Source organism: Lemur catta, chromosome X (genome assembly GCF_020740605.2).
Source record: "Lemur catta isolate mLemCat1 chromosome X, mLemCat1.pri, whole genome shotgun sequence".
Lineage (NCBI taxonomy): Eukaryota > Metazoa > Chordata > Mammalia > Primates > Lemuridae > Lemur > Lemur catta.
In genome coordinates, this window is record NC_059155.1 from 38,554,863 (window position 1) to 38,571,169 (window position 16,307).

General features: G+C 38.1%; 2 protein-coding genes across 6 annotated transcripts in view; one reads left to right on the forward strand and one right to left on the reverse strand.

Moving 5' to 3' along the window:
- The window catches only part of ATP11C (ATPase phospholipid transporting 11C), a 177,923-nt gene that overhangs the window by 8,621 nt on the left and 152,995 nt on the right, over positions 1–16,307 (reverse strand). For 2 of the 5 annotated variants that reach the window (XM_045538911.1, XM_045538912.1), the window contains exons 24-28: positions 15,059–15,186; positions 9,507–9,642; positions 7,387–7,452; positions 4,372–4,475; positions 875–1,025 (exon numbers count right to left, since the gene is read on the reverse strand). In XM_045538911.1, coding sequence (XP_045394867.1) covers positions 875–1,025; positions 4,372–4,475; positions 7,387–7,452; positions 9,507–9,642; positions 15,059–15,186 — 585 coding nt within the window. Of the gene's footprint in view, positions 1–139; positions 756–874; positions 1,026–4,371; positions 4,476–7,386; positions 7,453–9,506; positions 9,643–15,058; positions 15,187–15,488; positions 15,826–16,307 lie in introns of those variants that run through there. The other 3 variants (XM_045538915.1, XM_045538914.1, XM_045538916.1) reach the window with 3 other exon arrangements.
- On the forward strand, positions 9,785–9,949 carry LOC123628892 (40S ribosomal protein S29-like). The gene is given in 1 exon segment (XM_045538917.1): positions 9,785–9,949. A coding segment is annotated over 1 exon segment (165 nt).

Sequence of the window (16,307 nt, forward strand, 5' to 3'; positions counted from 1 at the left end):
CAGTCGTAGCTTATATTATTTCCTGAAAATACTGCCTTGGAGGAGCTACAAAATCTAGTTGGTGTCAATATGACAGAAACAGGGTTTTGTTTAGCAAAATCAGCCAGTGTTGGCAGAAATATGACATACTTAATTAACCTGTTGATCAAAAAGTTTTATTTTCCATGCTTATCTCCCTCTTTCACTTTAAAGGCTTTTTAAAAAAATGTTGAAAAGATATCATGATAAGGTGACAGAGGAAAATATCTTTTCTTTCTCATAGTAAATTTACAACTTAATAGGCAAAAATGAAAACACACTCATAAAACAATCCTGAATTTTTACAAGTGTGTTCAAGAGGGTAAGGATGTAGAAACCACATCCAGAGGATTCCCTTTGGATCAAATATACTGCTGGACAGATAGGGCTAGAAGCAACACAGAGATTAAGCAGCACTATAATTGAAGGAAGGGGAAAGGTTTGAAAGAGGCAAATCGGGATTATCAACTGAAAAAAAATCTGCAAACAGCCTACAGGGAAATTTCTAAGGTTAAAGCTGAAATGTTGGTGTGGAAATTCCTGGTGTGAAAATTCTAGGCTAAATACAAAATAAAATCATTTTTTCCTTTTAAAATTCCATATGGAGCATATGAGATACTCCATATGGATTGCTAAAGGTCACATAGAACACTATTAAGGAATCTACTTACCACCTGCATTGGATAACGAAGTTTTTACTATATTTTTTATGCAGAAGAGGAAATTAAGTGATGAACCTGTAAGGAGGGGTTTAACATGCTGTAACTAATGTAATTCTCTAAATAAGGTTTTTAGTTCATGGCAGATATTGAAGCCCCTTCCAAAAATCAGGTTATGATATAAACTTAGTTCTTACCCTGGCACTTTTTCTTACATTCTTTAATACTATCAGGAGAATCTCAGGGAAAAGGCTGATAAATATTAGAAGAATTATGGCCAACCACGTTGATACAGAAGATAGCATTTGAGCAAATACGAAATACATTCTCTGTTGCTTGAGAAAAGGCCTGCAGTGGAAAGAAAATACATAATGGAAAAACAAAATCAGTTCCTGTCATATGAAACAGACAGAAGTTTAATTGAAACTGTCTTTTGTATTTAAAAGGAATCTTCCTTGCACACATTAATAAAAATAATTTTCTCTAGAATGTCCCAGAAGTAGAAGACAAATTTCATTTATCAAATGTTTGGAAAGAAAAGAAATGGTAATCAAAGGGGGAAAAGATAATGAAATGCATTTAACTTGAAAACAATCAGGCAATCAACTCTAAAGCTGCCAATTGGTGAACATTTATGTGCATTAGAAATTGCTGGAGCTTTAAAGATATTCAAGAGAAATGATGGTTCATTTTTATCCTAACAAGCATTTTATTTCCTCAGCTATTTTATTAAGAAGAGAATGGATTTGTGCTCTATGCTCAGAAATTCAAAAAACATTTTTATAATTATTCCCCTCCCTCTGCAAAAACCCTATGTAAATATAAAAGGGACTGTAGAGCTTATCATCTCTCTCAAATGGGAAGAATCTACTATTTTCATCCACAAATATATATTGATTAACAGTGTGTGCCAAACAGGCTGATAGAAGAATATTGCTAATAGGACATTAAGCCTTGGAATCCAGAAATCCAGGAGTACCTCTCATTATGAAGTTAGATTTCATTCCAAATCATCTCAATGGCCATTGAGAAGCACAGCCAATATCCCTTTCCCCGTCTGAGCTGAGTCACAGAGAGCCTCACTAGGCTAAGTTAATGTTGTTCTAAACTGAGGGGGAGGAAGTGGCTGCTCAAGGTCAGGATGCACATCAGCCTATCCTGGGATTAAGAGCTCTAGGTAGATAACTAGTTGGTTCCCATTTGTTAGATGAGGTTTCTCATTTAAAAATTAATGTTCAAGCACCCTTATGTAACATGATAACACGAAGCTTGTGGCTCTACATATATGAAGACTAGATTTAGACTGTGGAATAAAAGTGAGCAGAACAGTGAGGTGTCATGAGTCCTGGGCCATAGAGGCTGTCTAGGAAAGGTCTACCACATAGAAAAGACTTTCGCAGACCTCTACCCCACTCTAATTCTGAAGAGCACCTTAAATAATTTTCTAGATACTGGGCCATAACAAAGGTACAGCAGACAACCAAAAGCTAGTCACAGAGGTCACAGAGTGTTCCTTTGCACCATACCCTCTGATTAATCTCTCTAGATATTTTTTTTCAATCACCATGACATCCATGGAGCTTTGCAGGAAGGCAGTGAAAAACAAAAGTTATTATTCCTGGATTGGGTTTAGAGATCAGAAATCATCATTCTCACTGCCCAACCTGAAAGAAGGGTATGTCTCAAATGCCTCAGGCCAGAACATGTTCAGAGACAATAGGTACAACCAGCTTCCAGCTGAAGTTTCACATAGTTTCTAGTCTCATTTTACTGGTTGCTTTATAATATAAGTTTATATTCGTGTAGTAGCTCAACTCAGACAACTTTACTTAAAGATAGCACTTCAGGCAATAAAATTAAAAAAATAGATGACAATAACATTTCATTTTTACTAAGTATGCTAATGAATAGAAACAGATGTGACAATGTCCTAATCATTTAAAAGATTTATTTAAATCAATAAGAATAGTCTGTGGAAAGGGTTAGAAACTAGTTTGCTGAAAACATTTTATTCTTGTAGAAATTTTGCATAATTAGTTCAAACGCTGATTATACAGATTCATAGACAGAATTATAGTACTCTGGGTAGACATACAATTATATGCTGCGTTTGGTTAATCAACTTTAATTCATTTGTATATATTAAAGAATATACAGCTGGCCGGGCATGGTGGCTCACGCCTGTAATCCTAGCACTCTGGGAGGCCGAGGCGGGTGGATCGCTCAAGGTCAGGAGTTTGAGACCAGCCTGAGCAAGAGTGAGACCCCATCTCTACTAAAAATAGAAAGAAATTATCTGGCCAACTAAAATATATATATAGAAAAAAAAAAATTAGCCGGGCATGGTGGCGCATGCCTGTAGTCCCAGCTACTCGGGAGGCTGAGGCAGGAGGATAGCTTAAGCCCAGGAGTTTGAGGTTGCTGTGAGCTAGGCTGATGCCACGGCACTCACTCTAGCCTGGGCAACAAAGGGAGACTCTGTCTCAAAAAAAATAAATAAATAAAAAAATAAAAATAAAATAAAAAAAAATATATACAGCTGAACTTCCTTCAGCTTCTTTGTTCTCAATCATTACCTATACATGTGCCAAATACATGCTGTAATGACACATTTTGGAGCTGGCGCTTCCTTAAATGATTAGATTTTTCAAATTTTTATTTCTTAATGCTTTTATTTAAAAAAGAGCCTTTCAAAATAGTAGGAGTTTCTTCTAATTAAGTCTCAAAGGACATAAACCTGGGCCTCACACCTCTGTGATAAAATGTTTTGTTGGTAAGATTTTGCCCAAAGCAGTGAAAATATGTACTCCTGAAATCTCACCCTATGGCTTGCTCTAGCCATGCTCTCTGCTGCTGACATCCTTGGCAGGGGAAGCCATTGACTAATGAAAACAACTTTGATATTTAAAAATAAAATATAGGTCTCTGGGAGTAAGGAAAAGAGATGCAAATCTAACTTATTTACATTTCTTATACCTGCCCCCATCACAGCTTGTGTCCCTCACTGGACTATAATCTTGAGGCAGAGTACAGTCTATTGATCTCTCTATCCCATAGAGTCCCAAGCACAAAATGGATTCTAAGTAAACATCTACTGAGCCAAGATGAACTAAATGAGTTTTAAGGTCAAGCGGTAGAGTCTGCCTTTCTCCCTTCCCACCTTCACCTCCACCAAAACAGTGAGATGGTCATTTCAAGGTATAACCCCTCTGAGTATTAAGTGGTATATATACTATACTCTGAGCACACCTGTAGTGACACAAATGACAGTTATATACTATAAAGAGAGAATAGGTTCCAAATGGACAATAATGTATCTATTGGCCAATACATCAGGTAGAAACTTAGCAGGATAATTATTTCCCCTGGAAATCACATGGGAGGTCATGCTAAAAATTACAGTTTCACTTCACAGAGAGATGTTTACACACCTTCAAATTGAAAGAGTTGGACAGGGGCTACCAAAGAGAGGTCTTGGAGAAACTCCTGTAGTCTATATACTTGTATTTAAAATCTTACCTGAAATTTAGTAGCACTATTGGCTACAAACAACCTGTAATCCATTAATATTAAAGACCTGCCATCTTATATAATCAAAACTTTAGAAGTATAACAAATGCTTATATATACAATGTACACATACATATATCTACTTTGTTATTTACATAATACTCACACATATACAGTTGCTTACCAAATAATTCCTCCCCAGAAGAATGAGAAAAATACATAAAAGGCTAAAGAACCCCAAATCACAAAGTGATTTATCCATGTCCAGAAACGAGTATCCAAGGCGAGCTGAAAAGACAACACAAGAGATTTCATGATGGATACAAATGGCAATACACTATGGTGCCTGACTTATCACTTGTACACAATATGATACCTATGGGAGGATCTAGCTTGGGCCAGGGATCCAGAGGAGAGGGGAACTAAAAGAAGGGAATCTAGGCTTTTCAAAGAACTAGGGTGTGAAAGCTGAGCTCTGCCCTAAGGCCTCTAAACTCTAGAGTACAAGGCATGGAAGGGTGGTCAAGCTAAGTAGCTAGTAGGTGTGAGGCTGCAAATGTCTCAGTACTGGGAGATGGGACAGGAATGAGGTAATGGTAATATCCAGGAGGCTGGAGCCCCAAGTCCTCAGGCAGGAAGACGTTGACAAAAGAAGGCCTAGCTGGTAGAGGCAGGTATGCTGGAACGGCAGTAAGAGAGGGAAGGGGTAAGCTAGGAAGGGTAGATAAACTACAAAGGAGTCATGAAAGCTCAAACACAACTGAGTCACTAAATGCAAAGGCAATCAGCGCTACACATCTAACATCATCTAGAAATGGATCATGGGTCTGACCATGTAATGGTGCCTTTCCAGTTGCAAAACCTTTATCTATTTCATTAAATTAATAAAATGTTCAGTTGCCTTAGATTTAATCTCTTCATGTTTCTTCCAGGACTGATCATGTTTTCTGATTGTGGTACCCAGGAATTTCAAATGTGATCTAAAAACATAAGTATGAGGCCGAGTGCAGTGGCTCATGCCTATAATCCTAGCACTCTGGGAGGCCAAGGTGGGAAGATTGCTTGAGCTTAGGAGTTCGAGACCAGCCTGAGCAAGAGCCTGGCCCAGTTTCTACTAGAAATAGAGAAATTAGCCAGGCATTGTGGTATGTGCCTGTAGTCCCAGCTACTCAGGAAGCTGAGACAAGAGGATTGCTTGAGCCCAGGAGTTTGAAGTTGCTGTGAGCTACAATGATGCCACTGCACTCTACCCAGGGTGACAGGGCGAGACTGTCTCACAAGAAACAAAAACAAAAACTAACCAAAACCAAAACAACCACAAGAGTATGGTCTGCTCTGCTTGCTTAAAAACTTCTGGGTCACATGGGCTAATATCCAGAACATTTAATTCTTAAGAGGAGGTAGGTAGCGTCTCAGTTTTGTTACTTGCTGTGACACCATGGTTTTTAGCTCTCTGTTACAGTTTTTCATTCATAAACAGGTTGTTAATAACATTGTTATTGTAGCCTAGTCTTGAATTCCTACCCTCTGGGTTGCCAGGGAAAACATCACACTAATACTAATCCAAAGAGGAGGAAGTGAATGTCTTCTCGGGTGCATGTGAAAGATGCAGCAATAAGGCTGACTTTGCGAAGGCCATTTGGAAGCCCTAGGGCTATATGCAAGGCCAGGTGAAGGAGGGGGAAGCTTCTATTTCAGATTAGGATCCTGTGAAACATGGTAATAGATAATAACAAATAGCATTTATTGTAATGAGCACATTCTATGTGCCAGACACCATTCTAAGTGCTTTATATGTATTCACTAATTTACTCCTCACAAAAACCCTAAGTGGGGTAGGTACTACTTTTATCTTGATTTTTTTTTTTTTTTTGAGACAGAGTCTCGCTTTGTTGCCCGGGCTAGAGTGAGTGTCCTGGCGTCAGCCTAGCTCACAGCAACCTCAAACTCCTGGGCTTAAGCGATCCTACTGCCTCAGCCTCCTGAGTAGCTAGGACCACAGGCATGTGCCACCATGCCCGGCTAATTTTTTCTATATATATTTTAGTTGGCCAGATAATTTCTATTTTTTTTAGTAGAGACGGGGTCTCACTCTTGCTCAAGCTGGTCTCGAACTCCTGACCTCGAGCGATCCACCCGCCTCGGCCTCCTAGAGTGCTAGGACTACAGGGGTGAGCCACCGCGCCCGGCCTATCTTGATTTTACAGAAGAAACAGGCACAGAGAAGTGAAGTCACTTGCCCAAAGACATACGGCTAGCTAGTAAGTGGCTAAACTGAGATGAACTGTAATATGTCTTTTTAAAGTCCTAAAATATTACTGAAATAGTAGATGAATAAAGCAAACATGTATTCACCCTATTTGGTATGAGAGATGAACCACAAACAAAAATTTAGAGGGAAAATGATTAGAGAGGTCCTTTGACAATTAGATTTCTGAATTTTGGTTCTGAACACTGAGCATGTTGGAATTTATTGAAAGGTACTCATTCTTGGACCCCATGTGAGGTGCTTATTACTGTAATTATCAACAGAATTTGGTTATACTTTCAACTACAAGAGCATCCCTTGAGCAGCCTCAAGGGTAGGATTCAGTGAGGCTTCACAGCATTATTACATGGCTGCAAGTCAATGTCAATGATTTTGCCAAAATATCCTTCTTTTTTGTTACTTGCAGTGTCTCTTTATGCACTTCACTAACATGGGTAAATTTCAGTGACAAATACATTTTATAAAATTTCATTACTACCAAGCTCTTTTGCACACGTCTCACTTATGTATATTCACTTAATGTCTTAAGTACCCAAATTCCTTGTAGGCCTGGGGTTCTTAAATAGATGTATAATTTTTAAGAAGATTCAAGTGTTTAACATGAAAACACACACACACATTCACAGTGTGTTTATATGCCACTTATCATAATGCCTTAAAATTAGCAGTAAAGAAAAAAAGATTTCCAACATAAGTATGGTGTTTCAACTTTTTTTAAAACCGGAACAAAACAGAGAGTATTCTGAAAAACTGGATCACAGATAGTATACAAATGCCCAAATCCCTAGCATCATACACATTTTAGTAAATAGATAAAGGCTTGAATAACAACCCCCAACAAAATATAAGAGATAAAAATGATATATTAGGATAAGATAAGAAAGCATTACAAAATGGTATTAAACATATTTGAATAAATAAAAATCTAACCTTCAGAGTTACAGTGAATACTAAGACTGTAAAAACAATGGTTCCAAATGTCCAGTTTCCATATACCTGAAAAACATTTAACAATTACATGTACCATGGAGACACAAGCCTATTTAAAAAAAGAAAAAGTCCAAGTTTAATCCTGCATGTAACTGCCAAAGGTTTTTGTATGAATTTCTTAGGGAAACAGCTAGTCAATAAGATCAGGCCACAATGCTGGATTTTCCTGTGATCCTAAATTTCATGGACAGGTACACCGCACTTGTGGTTGGTAGCATTTATTTCCATTATTCCATGCAGCATTGAACAGGGAACGCACTGCTGTGATAAAGGCAGGAAAAGAACCCATAACTATTCTGCTAACAGCAATGTTCATCGAAACAAGTCATCTGGATGATTCACATCTCTAAAGAGTTTGGTATGGGCTTTTCCTAGAATACAGAATGAAAGCTCTCAAATCAGCAATAATTTGTAGACAAATGGACTCACATTTTTTAAATGAGTCTAATTTTTTGGCTGTAAATAGAGCTGTCAACATGTGCACATCAAAGAAAAGCAGATACCACGTATAAATCCAAATGATGGCAATGAATAGCACATATGCTTACCAAATGCTGTCAAAATCTGAATGCGTAACATTAAAACAGAAAATGAGATGTAAAAGGATTTTAAAAAATGAAAACAAAAAATTAAGGTTAATAGAAGCAAAAAAAGGATTCAATCAAATCATACATGGGTGTTATGTTTAGCTGCTAATAGCAGTTCTTGCACTTACTATACTTTTAGCAAACATTTAGAAGGATGGTGACATATAAAGTAAAACCTTATTAATTTGGACTTCATGAACTCAAAATGGGTAATAAATTGAACAGGGGTGGGGTTGACACTTCTTATGTACCACCTGTAAAGTTTGCTGAGTAAATAAATCATGTCAACAGGACTGTAGGATTATGCCCCCTCTCTGGAACAAACTCTTTTTAAGGGTAGCCAGCTATATACAATTTTGTGCCAAATAAAAATAAAACAAAAAGTAGAAGTCACAAAATCAGTCAAAAAGCTGAAGCGAACAGAGAAATCATAAAATCAAATCCATTCTTACTGATGGGCAAAGCTGATTGGAAAGCTAATGTGACTTTCTCAAGAACATGCAAGGATTTAGCAGGACACGCTCCTTGGCAAGGGCTACATGGCACTACCCTAAAGCAGATTTGTATTTCCCCAACAATTACTTTGTGATTAATAATTTTCATGAATTCATACTACCCTGATTTCTGTTAGTCTAAATTAGAGAGGTTTTAGTACCTAATTTCAAAGTACCATTCAAATTCACTGAGCCTATCACTTATTTAACAGGTGTTAATAGGTTCCAGACATAGTCACTGTACTCAGTAAACTCTTTTTGAACTTTAGGTTTGCTTCATGTTATGATTATAAAGAATGAATGACCATAAAAGAGAAATCCTAGAAATGGCAAAAGAGAACATGGTCAAAGCAGCATGCAAGGCAATGTGTTCGGTTTCCTATTGTGTGACTACAAGAAGGCCTGAACTGCCCCCCATCAGTAATTCTCTCCTAGAGTGCAGCCAGGGCAAAAGCATCCCAGTGCAGCCTTTCTGGAGAACACTATGCTCCCAATTTGGAAGAGAAGAAGGGAGAGAGGAGAATTCCCTCTCTTCGCCTATCGGGCAAATACTACGAAGATATGGCAGCTATCTCCTTCAACTCCAAGCATGGAAGGCCACTATGAATAAGAAATGAGTGGGGCCAGACTGTACTTTAAAATGAGAAAAGCCTTTCTCATATCAAAGAGCAGGGGTCTAAAATCTGAAGTCCTAAGACCTCTGTTCATCTAGTAAAAATTACGTCCAAATTAAGCTTCCTGAAAGTTTGCACATAAGCTCTCTAGTTAACCATGCACACAGAAAGTGATTTCTTACTTCAACACTTCTATTGTTCTAAAGAAGTTGTAAGAACTAAATATTGTATCTTAAGAAAAATAGTTTGCATGATGATTACAGCTACAGTATGTGTATGACAGATCCAGTGCCTATGGAAAAAAAGATAAGCCATGCTTATAATACCAAAAGATGTAATGATGTGTGTGTTTTTTTTTTTTTTACCTTTCCATTTTCTTCTAGAGATGCCGTCTGAAAAAGAAAATAAGTCCCAAAGAAGAACACTGTCCCTTGAAAGGCAGCCAGAAATGTCCAATATAAGAAGGGTCCCAACTGTAGCATGGCATTGCCAGAAATTTTCCTATTGAGAAATGGGGGAAAAAATAGGTTAATGAATTTTTTCATTTAAAGATACAGTGAGTTTAACTGTGCCACAGAAATTTCGAAGAGTACATCTGTGTGCTAGCCCTTTCCTTTTGCCTTGTTGCACTGCAGAAAGTAAGATGGGTCACTAGCAGCTCTGCTGAAGCCACCCATGAAAATTCAGCCAGAGTTCTCACTCTTGTTGCAGCTGCTCAAACCAGCATGGGCTTATCCAGAAATACAGTCTCAATATGCATGGCCAGTGTTTCTGTCAGTACACGAAGAAGTTCATTAAGTTGGACTAAGTGATCTTCCTTGAATAGATTATCCAAGGCATCCAACCAATGAAAGAAATCATGCTAACTCTTTGTACATAATTTTTTTTAAAAACCTCAAAAAAAGAAGATACAGTTGTAAGAGCAAAGGTAACTCCATGACAGGCTAGGCTTCCTGGAATAGGCCTAAGTTTTGGTTTCCCCGGCGCGGGCCCTCCCCTTCCCCAAAATGACCCGATGACCACCGGAGGATCTCGAGACTTGGAGCCGACCAATCAGGAGTTAACGCGACAACGGAACCGACCAATGAGGAGCCGACATGGTCAGCCAGTCTTGAAGGAACAAATGAACTGAGGGAGGGAGGGGGGATGGTGTGCACAGCGTATGTAACCTACTGAAAAGTATAAAAGCTTAATTTTTACCCCAGGGCGGGGTCCTGGTTCGTGGAGAGGCCACTGCATTGGTGTTCTGGGACTTAGACCCTAGCTCGAGCTAGCCAATAAACTCCTTTGCCTTTTGCAGCCTCGGTGACTCTGCCTCTCTGTTCCTGGGGCCGAGGGAAACCGGTTCTAACACAGTGAAATGCCGAAAGTGGGCATGGGAATTGACCCCATTATAATGAAGAGGGCTACCCCAATGGCCTGAAAGATTTTTGGTAAAGGGCCTGACTGAGCCGAAGGTTGATTTTCATGTAATCACCTCCTGACTGAGGCACTGGAGTAAACTATCAAAACATTTCTAAAATTCTGGTCACTGACAATAATAACATCATCAATAATAATTAGCTCCCATTTAATGAGTACTTACTATATACCAAGAACTGGGTTAAAAGTTCATTAACTATTTTCATCTACATGAAATGGGTATTATCACCACTCCCATTTACAAACAATAACGAGCCTCAGAGGGTGTAACATAGTGGTTTCCAAACTTTGAGGCACATTGTAATCATCAGATCAGTTGCATTTACATTACAAACTGAGCATGAGGATAGTTTTTAGAGCTCCCCAGGCGATTCCAGTGCACAGTATAGTTTGGAAACCACTAGTGTAGCAGCATGCCAAAGTTCACACAGTTAGTAACAGACAGAGCTAATACATAATCCTGGATTGACTTGTCTTCAGAGCATATGCTCTGAACCAAGCTACCAAGCTTTCCAACTACAATTGTTAAAATATTTCTTTAAATCAAGACTTCTTCCTGGAAATTTAACCTTTTTTAGGTCTTAGGGTACCCTTTTTTTCCATCGAGTCAAATAACATGTTTGAAGTTGTACAATGATGCTTTGATAAATGGCAGATGGACAGAATAAAAGTTTAAATCTGTCAAAAATAGCATAACCTCAGCACAAGTCAGAATGTTAAATAAGGCTACCAACACTAATGAAGCAGAGGTGCAGAAAAAAGACGGGTTCGTGTATATATTTCTTTTGGATTTTATTTCATATTGCTCTTAACATTTATCAAATGGTATCTAATCACTCAAATAGCACACTTATTGCCAATATTACCGAGAATGTGACAAGGCTGCATCGAATAAGAAACACCTTTGTAATGTAAATGCAACTGATCCTTCTTCAGTAGGTATTGAGTACTATGGGGTTTCCTGAAAACATGGCAATTATGCAACTTTTACCTACTAGGATTTCCAGGTGCATACAGGACTCTGAAATTCAGGGAATGCTGTTTGTCCTAGAAAAATGGCAGGAGGTAGCTGCTTCCCAGAAACAAGCACTCCCCGAAGCCAGTAACTCATGTTTCCAAGGCAACTGAGAGTCACAGGGAAGGCACCTCCCTGCAAGGAGTACACAAATGCCAGCCAATGTGGCTGACGCAGAGAGGGCAAAAGCAGGAGATGGTTCTGTCTTTACAGACCATCTATAGAAGTTACATTACATTCAGTGGGAAAAACAGCAGGAGAGTCATGATATGTTGAATTATAGGCCAGGCTTTCTAGCAGCACTCAGATGAATGAAGATGCTGTTGGAAACCCAGAATGGGACAATCGACATGAAGGAGAACATGAGAGAGAATGAAAATCTGTGAGAGAGGTTGATCAGCAGCATAGGCCTAAGCCTAAGCATCTCCATATGATGGCAGGCAGCAGATGTACCAGGACCCTTTCTTTCGCCTTTTTTTTTTTTTTTTTTTTTGAGACAGAGTCTCACTTTGTTGCCCGGGCTAGAGTGAGTGCCCTGGTGTCAGCCTAGCTCACAGCAACCTCAAACTCCTGGGCTTAAGCGATCCTACTGCCTCAGCCTCCCGAGTAGCTGGGACTATAGGCATATGCCACCATGCCCAGCTAATTTTTTCTATATATATTCTTAGTTATCCAGGTAATTTTTATTTCTATTTTTAGTAGAGACGGGGTCTCGCTCAGGCTGGTCTCGAACTCCTGACCTCGAGCGATCCACCCGCCTCGGCCTCCCAGAGGGCTAGGATTACAGGCATGAGCCACCGCGCCCGGCCTTAGAAAAACTACACTTTATTTTTAAAATTTCTCTTAAAAATTATGAAAATAACCAATTACGTCTTGTTTCAGTTTTTGGAAATGCCTGAGTCACTAAATTCCAAAAGGTCACACCTATAATATGCTACACAATGCCAATGCTAATATTAAGTGGTACACTGCAGAGAGAGCCATATATGAAGACCTGGGCTTCACGTTTACAAAGTAATAGAGTAACGGAGCAATCTACAGACAGACCAAGGGCAGGGTCTGATCACAGCAGGCACTCAGTACTTATAAGTACAAGGTTAAGAAGGAAAGCCCAACTTTGAGCTTGGCAATAGGCACACCATGGTTTTAATTTTTGTATCAGATATGTTAAGTGTGCAAAATTGTTCAATAAGTCATGACCTACACCTGCAATGCAGTAACTCAAACCTCGTGGAAACCCTTACAATATTTTGTACTCAACAGCTTTGTAGATTTTCAACACTCTCAATTTATAAAAGTGCTCAGCACAGCCCTAAAGGCATATGGAGAAGGGCGTTAGAATAATAAGATTAATAGCTACTGTCATTTGAAAACTTGTCAGGCACTGTTTTTTAAGTTCTTTTACATGTAGTGACTCATTTAATCTTCACAAAACCATTGTGACTGAATGCTATTGTTGTCCATAATTTACTGAAGATGCAACTGAGGCATATATCAGTCAAATAACCTGCACAAGGTCACACAGTAAGTGGCAGAGGTGAGATTTGAGCCCAAGCAGTTAGCCAAAACTCTTTCTTGGTGGGACTGAATGGGAGGAATTTTGCTTACTACCCCTCAAACCCCATTTTAACCAGAGCAGCTACACTATTGGGCTTCACTTTAGTGGTCGTCTGAAGACAACCGCTGTTTAATGTTTGAAAACCACTGGCCTGCTGGAAAAAGCACTGGAAAGAGGGCTGAATTCTGATCTTTGTTTTGCCTCTGGTTATACCCTGTGTGCCCTGTGTCCTTAGGTAATCTAGGCCTTGGTTCCTCATTTTCAAAAAGAGAGTGTAGGGTATGGGAGCTGATACTCTGTAAGATTTCTACCAAGGTTTTTTTTTTTTTTGAGACAGGATCTCGCTCTGTTGCCCAGGCTGGATTGCAGTGGCTCATTCATAGCTCACTGCAGCCTAAAACTGCTGAGCTCCAATCTACCTCCCGCCTCAGCCTCCTGAGTAGCCAGGAATATAGGCACATGCCACCACACCCAGCTAATTTTTTTTTTTTTTTGTAGTTACAAGGTCTTGATATGTTGCCCAGGCTGGTCTTGAACTCCTGGCCTCTAGTGATCCTCCTGCCTCAGCCTCCCAGAATGCTAGGATTAAAGGTGTGAGCCACCATGCCCGGCCTCTACCAAGATGTCTAACAATTCTCCTCCAGATCTAATTATCCATTTACAACAAATACAGGAAAATCAGTGGAACATGTTAAATAATGCCATGAGGATGCTATCGGCAAACTCTAGACTGGGGGAACTTTACAACATAAATGATCCGGTTTCATCAATAAATAAATTCCAAGGTTAACCTACAGATTAAAAGAGACTCAAGAAGCATATCAACATATGAAGAGTCAACTGGAGAAATCTGAACATTGGATATTTGATATTAGGAATTTGTTAAGTGATAGGTACTGTTATTTTTAAAAATCTTTAAGAGATACATACTGAAGTAACTGTTTTATATAATGTTTGAGATTTGCTTCAAAATAAGCCTAGACAGAGCATATGGGGTTATTAATGGAATTAATGAAACAGGTTTGTCAATGAATTGATAGTTGTTGAAGTGGAGTGCTGAGGACAGGGAAGTTCATTCTATAAATAGTATTCTCCCTATTTTTAAGTATGTTTGAAATTTTCCTTAATAAATACCCTTTTTTAAATGATGATAAATTTTGTAAGTCTGTAAAATTCTAACAGTTGCTAAATGTCAATTTTATGAGTCATACTGGCTAAAGAAATCTCTTGTATTTGTGAATCTTCATTTCATACAAATAAACCACCTGAGCCTCTTTATTGCACTATTCTATCCACTATGTAGCAATGCTTATAATCTGCTATAAATTAACATCTTTATCCTTAGCTGTAGACTTAACTTCTAAAAATCCAATTAAATCCTAAATTAAACAACTGGGGCTAATGCCAAGTTCCCCATCCATAGAGAAAAGCATCCATTTCCAACTAACACAAAATTAATACAATGGCTTGAGTTAATTGTTTTGTTTAACAAAACAGTTTTGGAATGGGGCTAACAAAAGTGGGCTAATGCTTTAGGCACTGTTTACAAGAGAAAGAGTAACAACCTCCTCAGTTTAATCCACTAGAGGTAAGAATCAATATTCTAAAATACCAAAGATTTTTGTGTGTGCTTTTTGTTTTTGCAGTTAAAAATATCATGTCTTCCTATAATATACCAGAACACTATGACAATATAGGTTTAAGTTTTAGGAATTAGTGATTTACACACATTCAAGTATATGACCTACTCCTGAAAAATACATCATTGTACCGTCCAGTGGTCTGATTTTAGTAGCTAAAAATTCCAAAGAGAACCATATAATCAAACCAGGTGGGCAGTTCTGTGTCCTTCCCATCTGCCGATGAAATGAAACCCACAACTCCGAAAGTATGAGGGGATTTTAACTATGTGTTCATCTTACATATATAATCGGGGGTCTGAGGTCAGAGTGTCAATGTTGATATGCTGTTCCAGTAGACTGTAGGCCAGGATGGGCAGGGATGTGAAGCAGATATTGTACATTGTAAGGTAAGCAGCATCATACAGTGGCTGAAATGACAAACAACAGAGGAAAGAAAAAAATTTACTGTAACAATTATCTACTAGAGGATATTTATGTATTTAGAAAACTCGCTAGCTAAAACAAGATTTTCTTTCATGCTTTTTGTGATAGTATGAGGTCACTCCATGGTAACTATAAAAACAAAACTAACATGTTGTTATATTAATATACCCAACCCTTTAATAGAATCTTATTCAAAATGTTTACAGGCTATAAGCTGTATTTCTAATAGACATTAATAACTTTTCAAAAAAATTTTAATAGCTAAAAATTCAACTATTCAGGAGCTATATCAGCAAAGACCAAACAAGTATAAGCAAACAAAACAAAACAAAAAAAACCCCAAACAACAAAAACAAACCGTTAAAAGATTAAATATAGGCAGTGGCCACCCTGTGTCACAGTTGTTTTGGTTAATACTTTACATATTTTTTTGGTTAGTATTTTCAAGTCCAAATCCTATAATGTATTTTTTAACATCTTCTTCCTGAGAGGCCCCACAGTTCCTCATGGTATATGTTCTTTCTCCTTGCAATGAGTAATAAACCTAATCTGATCAACTACAAGTGTGTTCCTGGTGATTTCTGGCTGGAAAACTTTGACAATCTTCAGCTCCTAGAACAGAACTTGGTATACAGAAAGCATTCAATAAATACTGGATGAATGAATGAGTACAGACTGGAAGCTATAACACATTTGTAAAGGACTGAACTGATATTATACATCTTGCTTTACTGAAAAATATTTAAGGTATTCTATGAGCTTCTGATGGAAGTACTTAGTGAGTTCAGTATTTATCTACACAGTGCTAGATATCATACAACCATTTTCTGTGGCCTGAATAAATAATGCCCCATACTCATACGTATTTTTCACACATATGAATGCCTTTTGATTAATACATTTAAATGCAACACAAATTAATACAAAAATGTATTTTTAATCAATGGCTACTAAAGATAACGACTACCATAAAGATGTGATAAAATTAACACAATTATGTATTTTTAATCAATGCCTACTAAAGATAATTGCTATCATAATGGAGATTGACTCAGAAAGGTTGGGAATGACTTGAATGGAGCATTAGTTAATTCATTAGTTGACT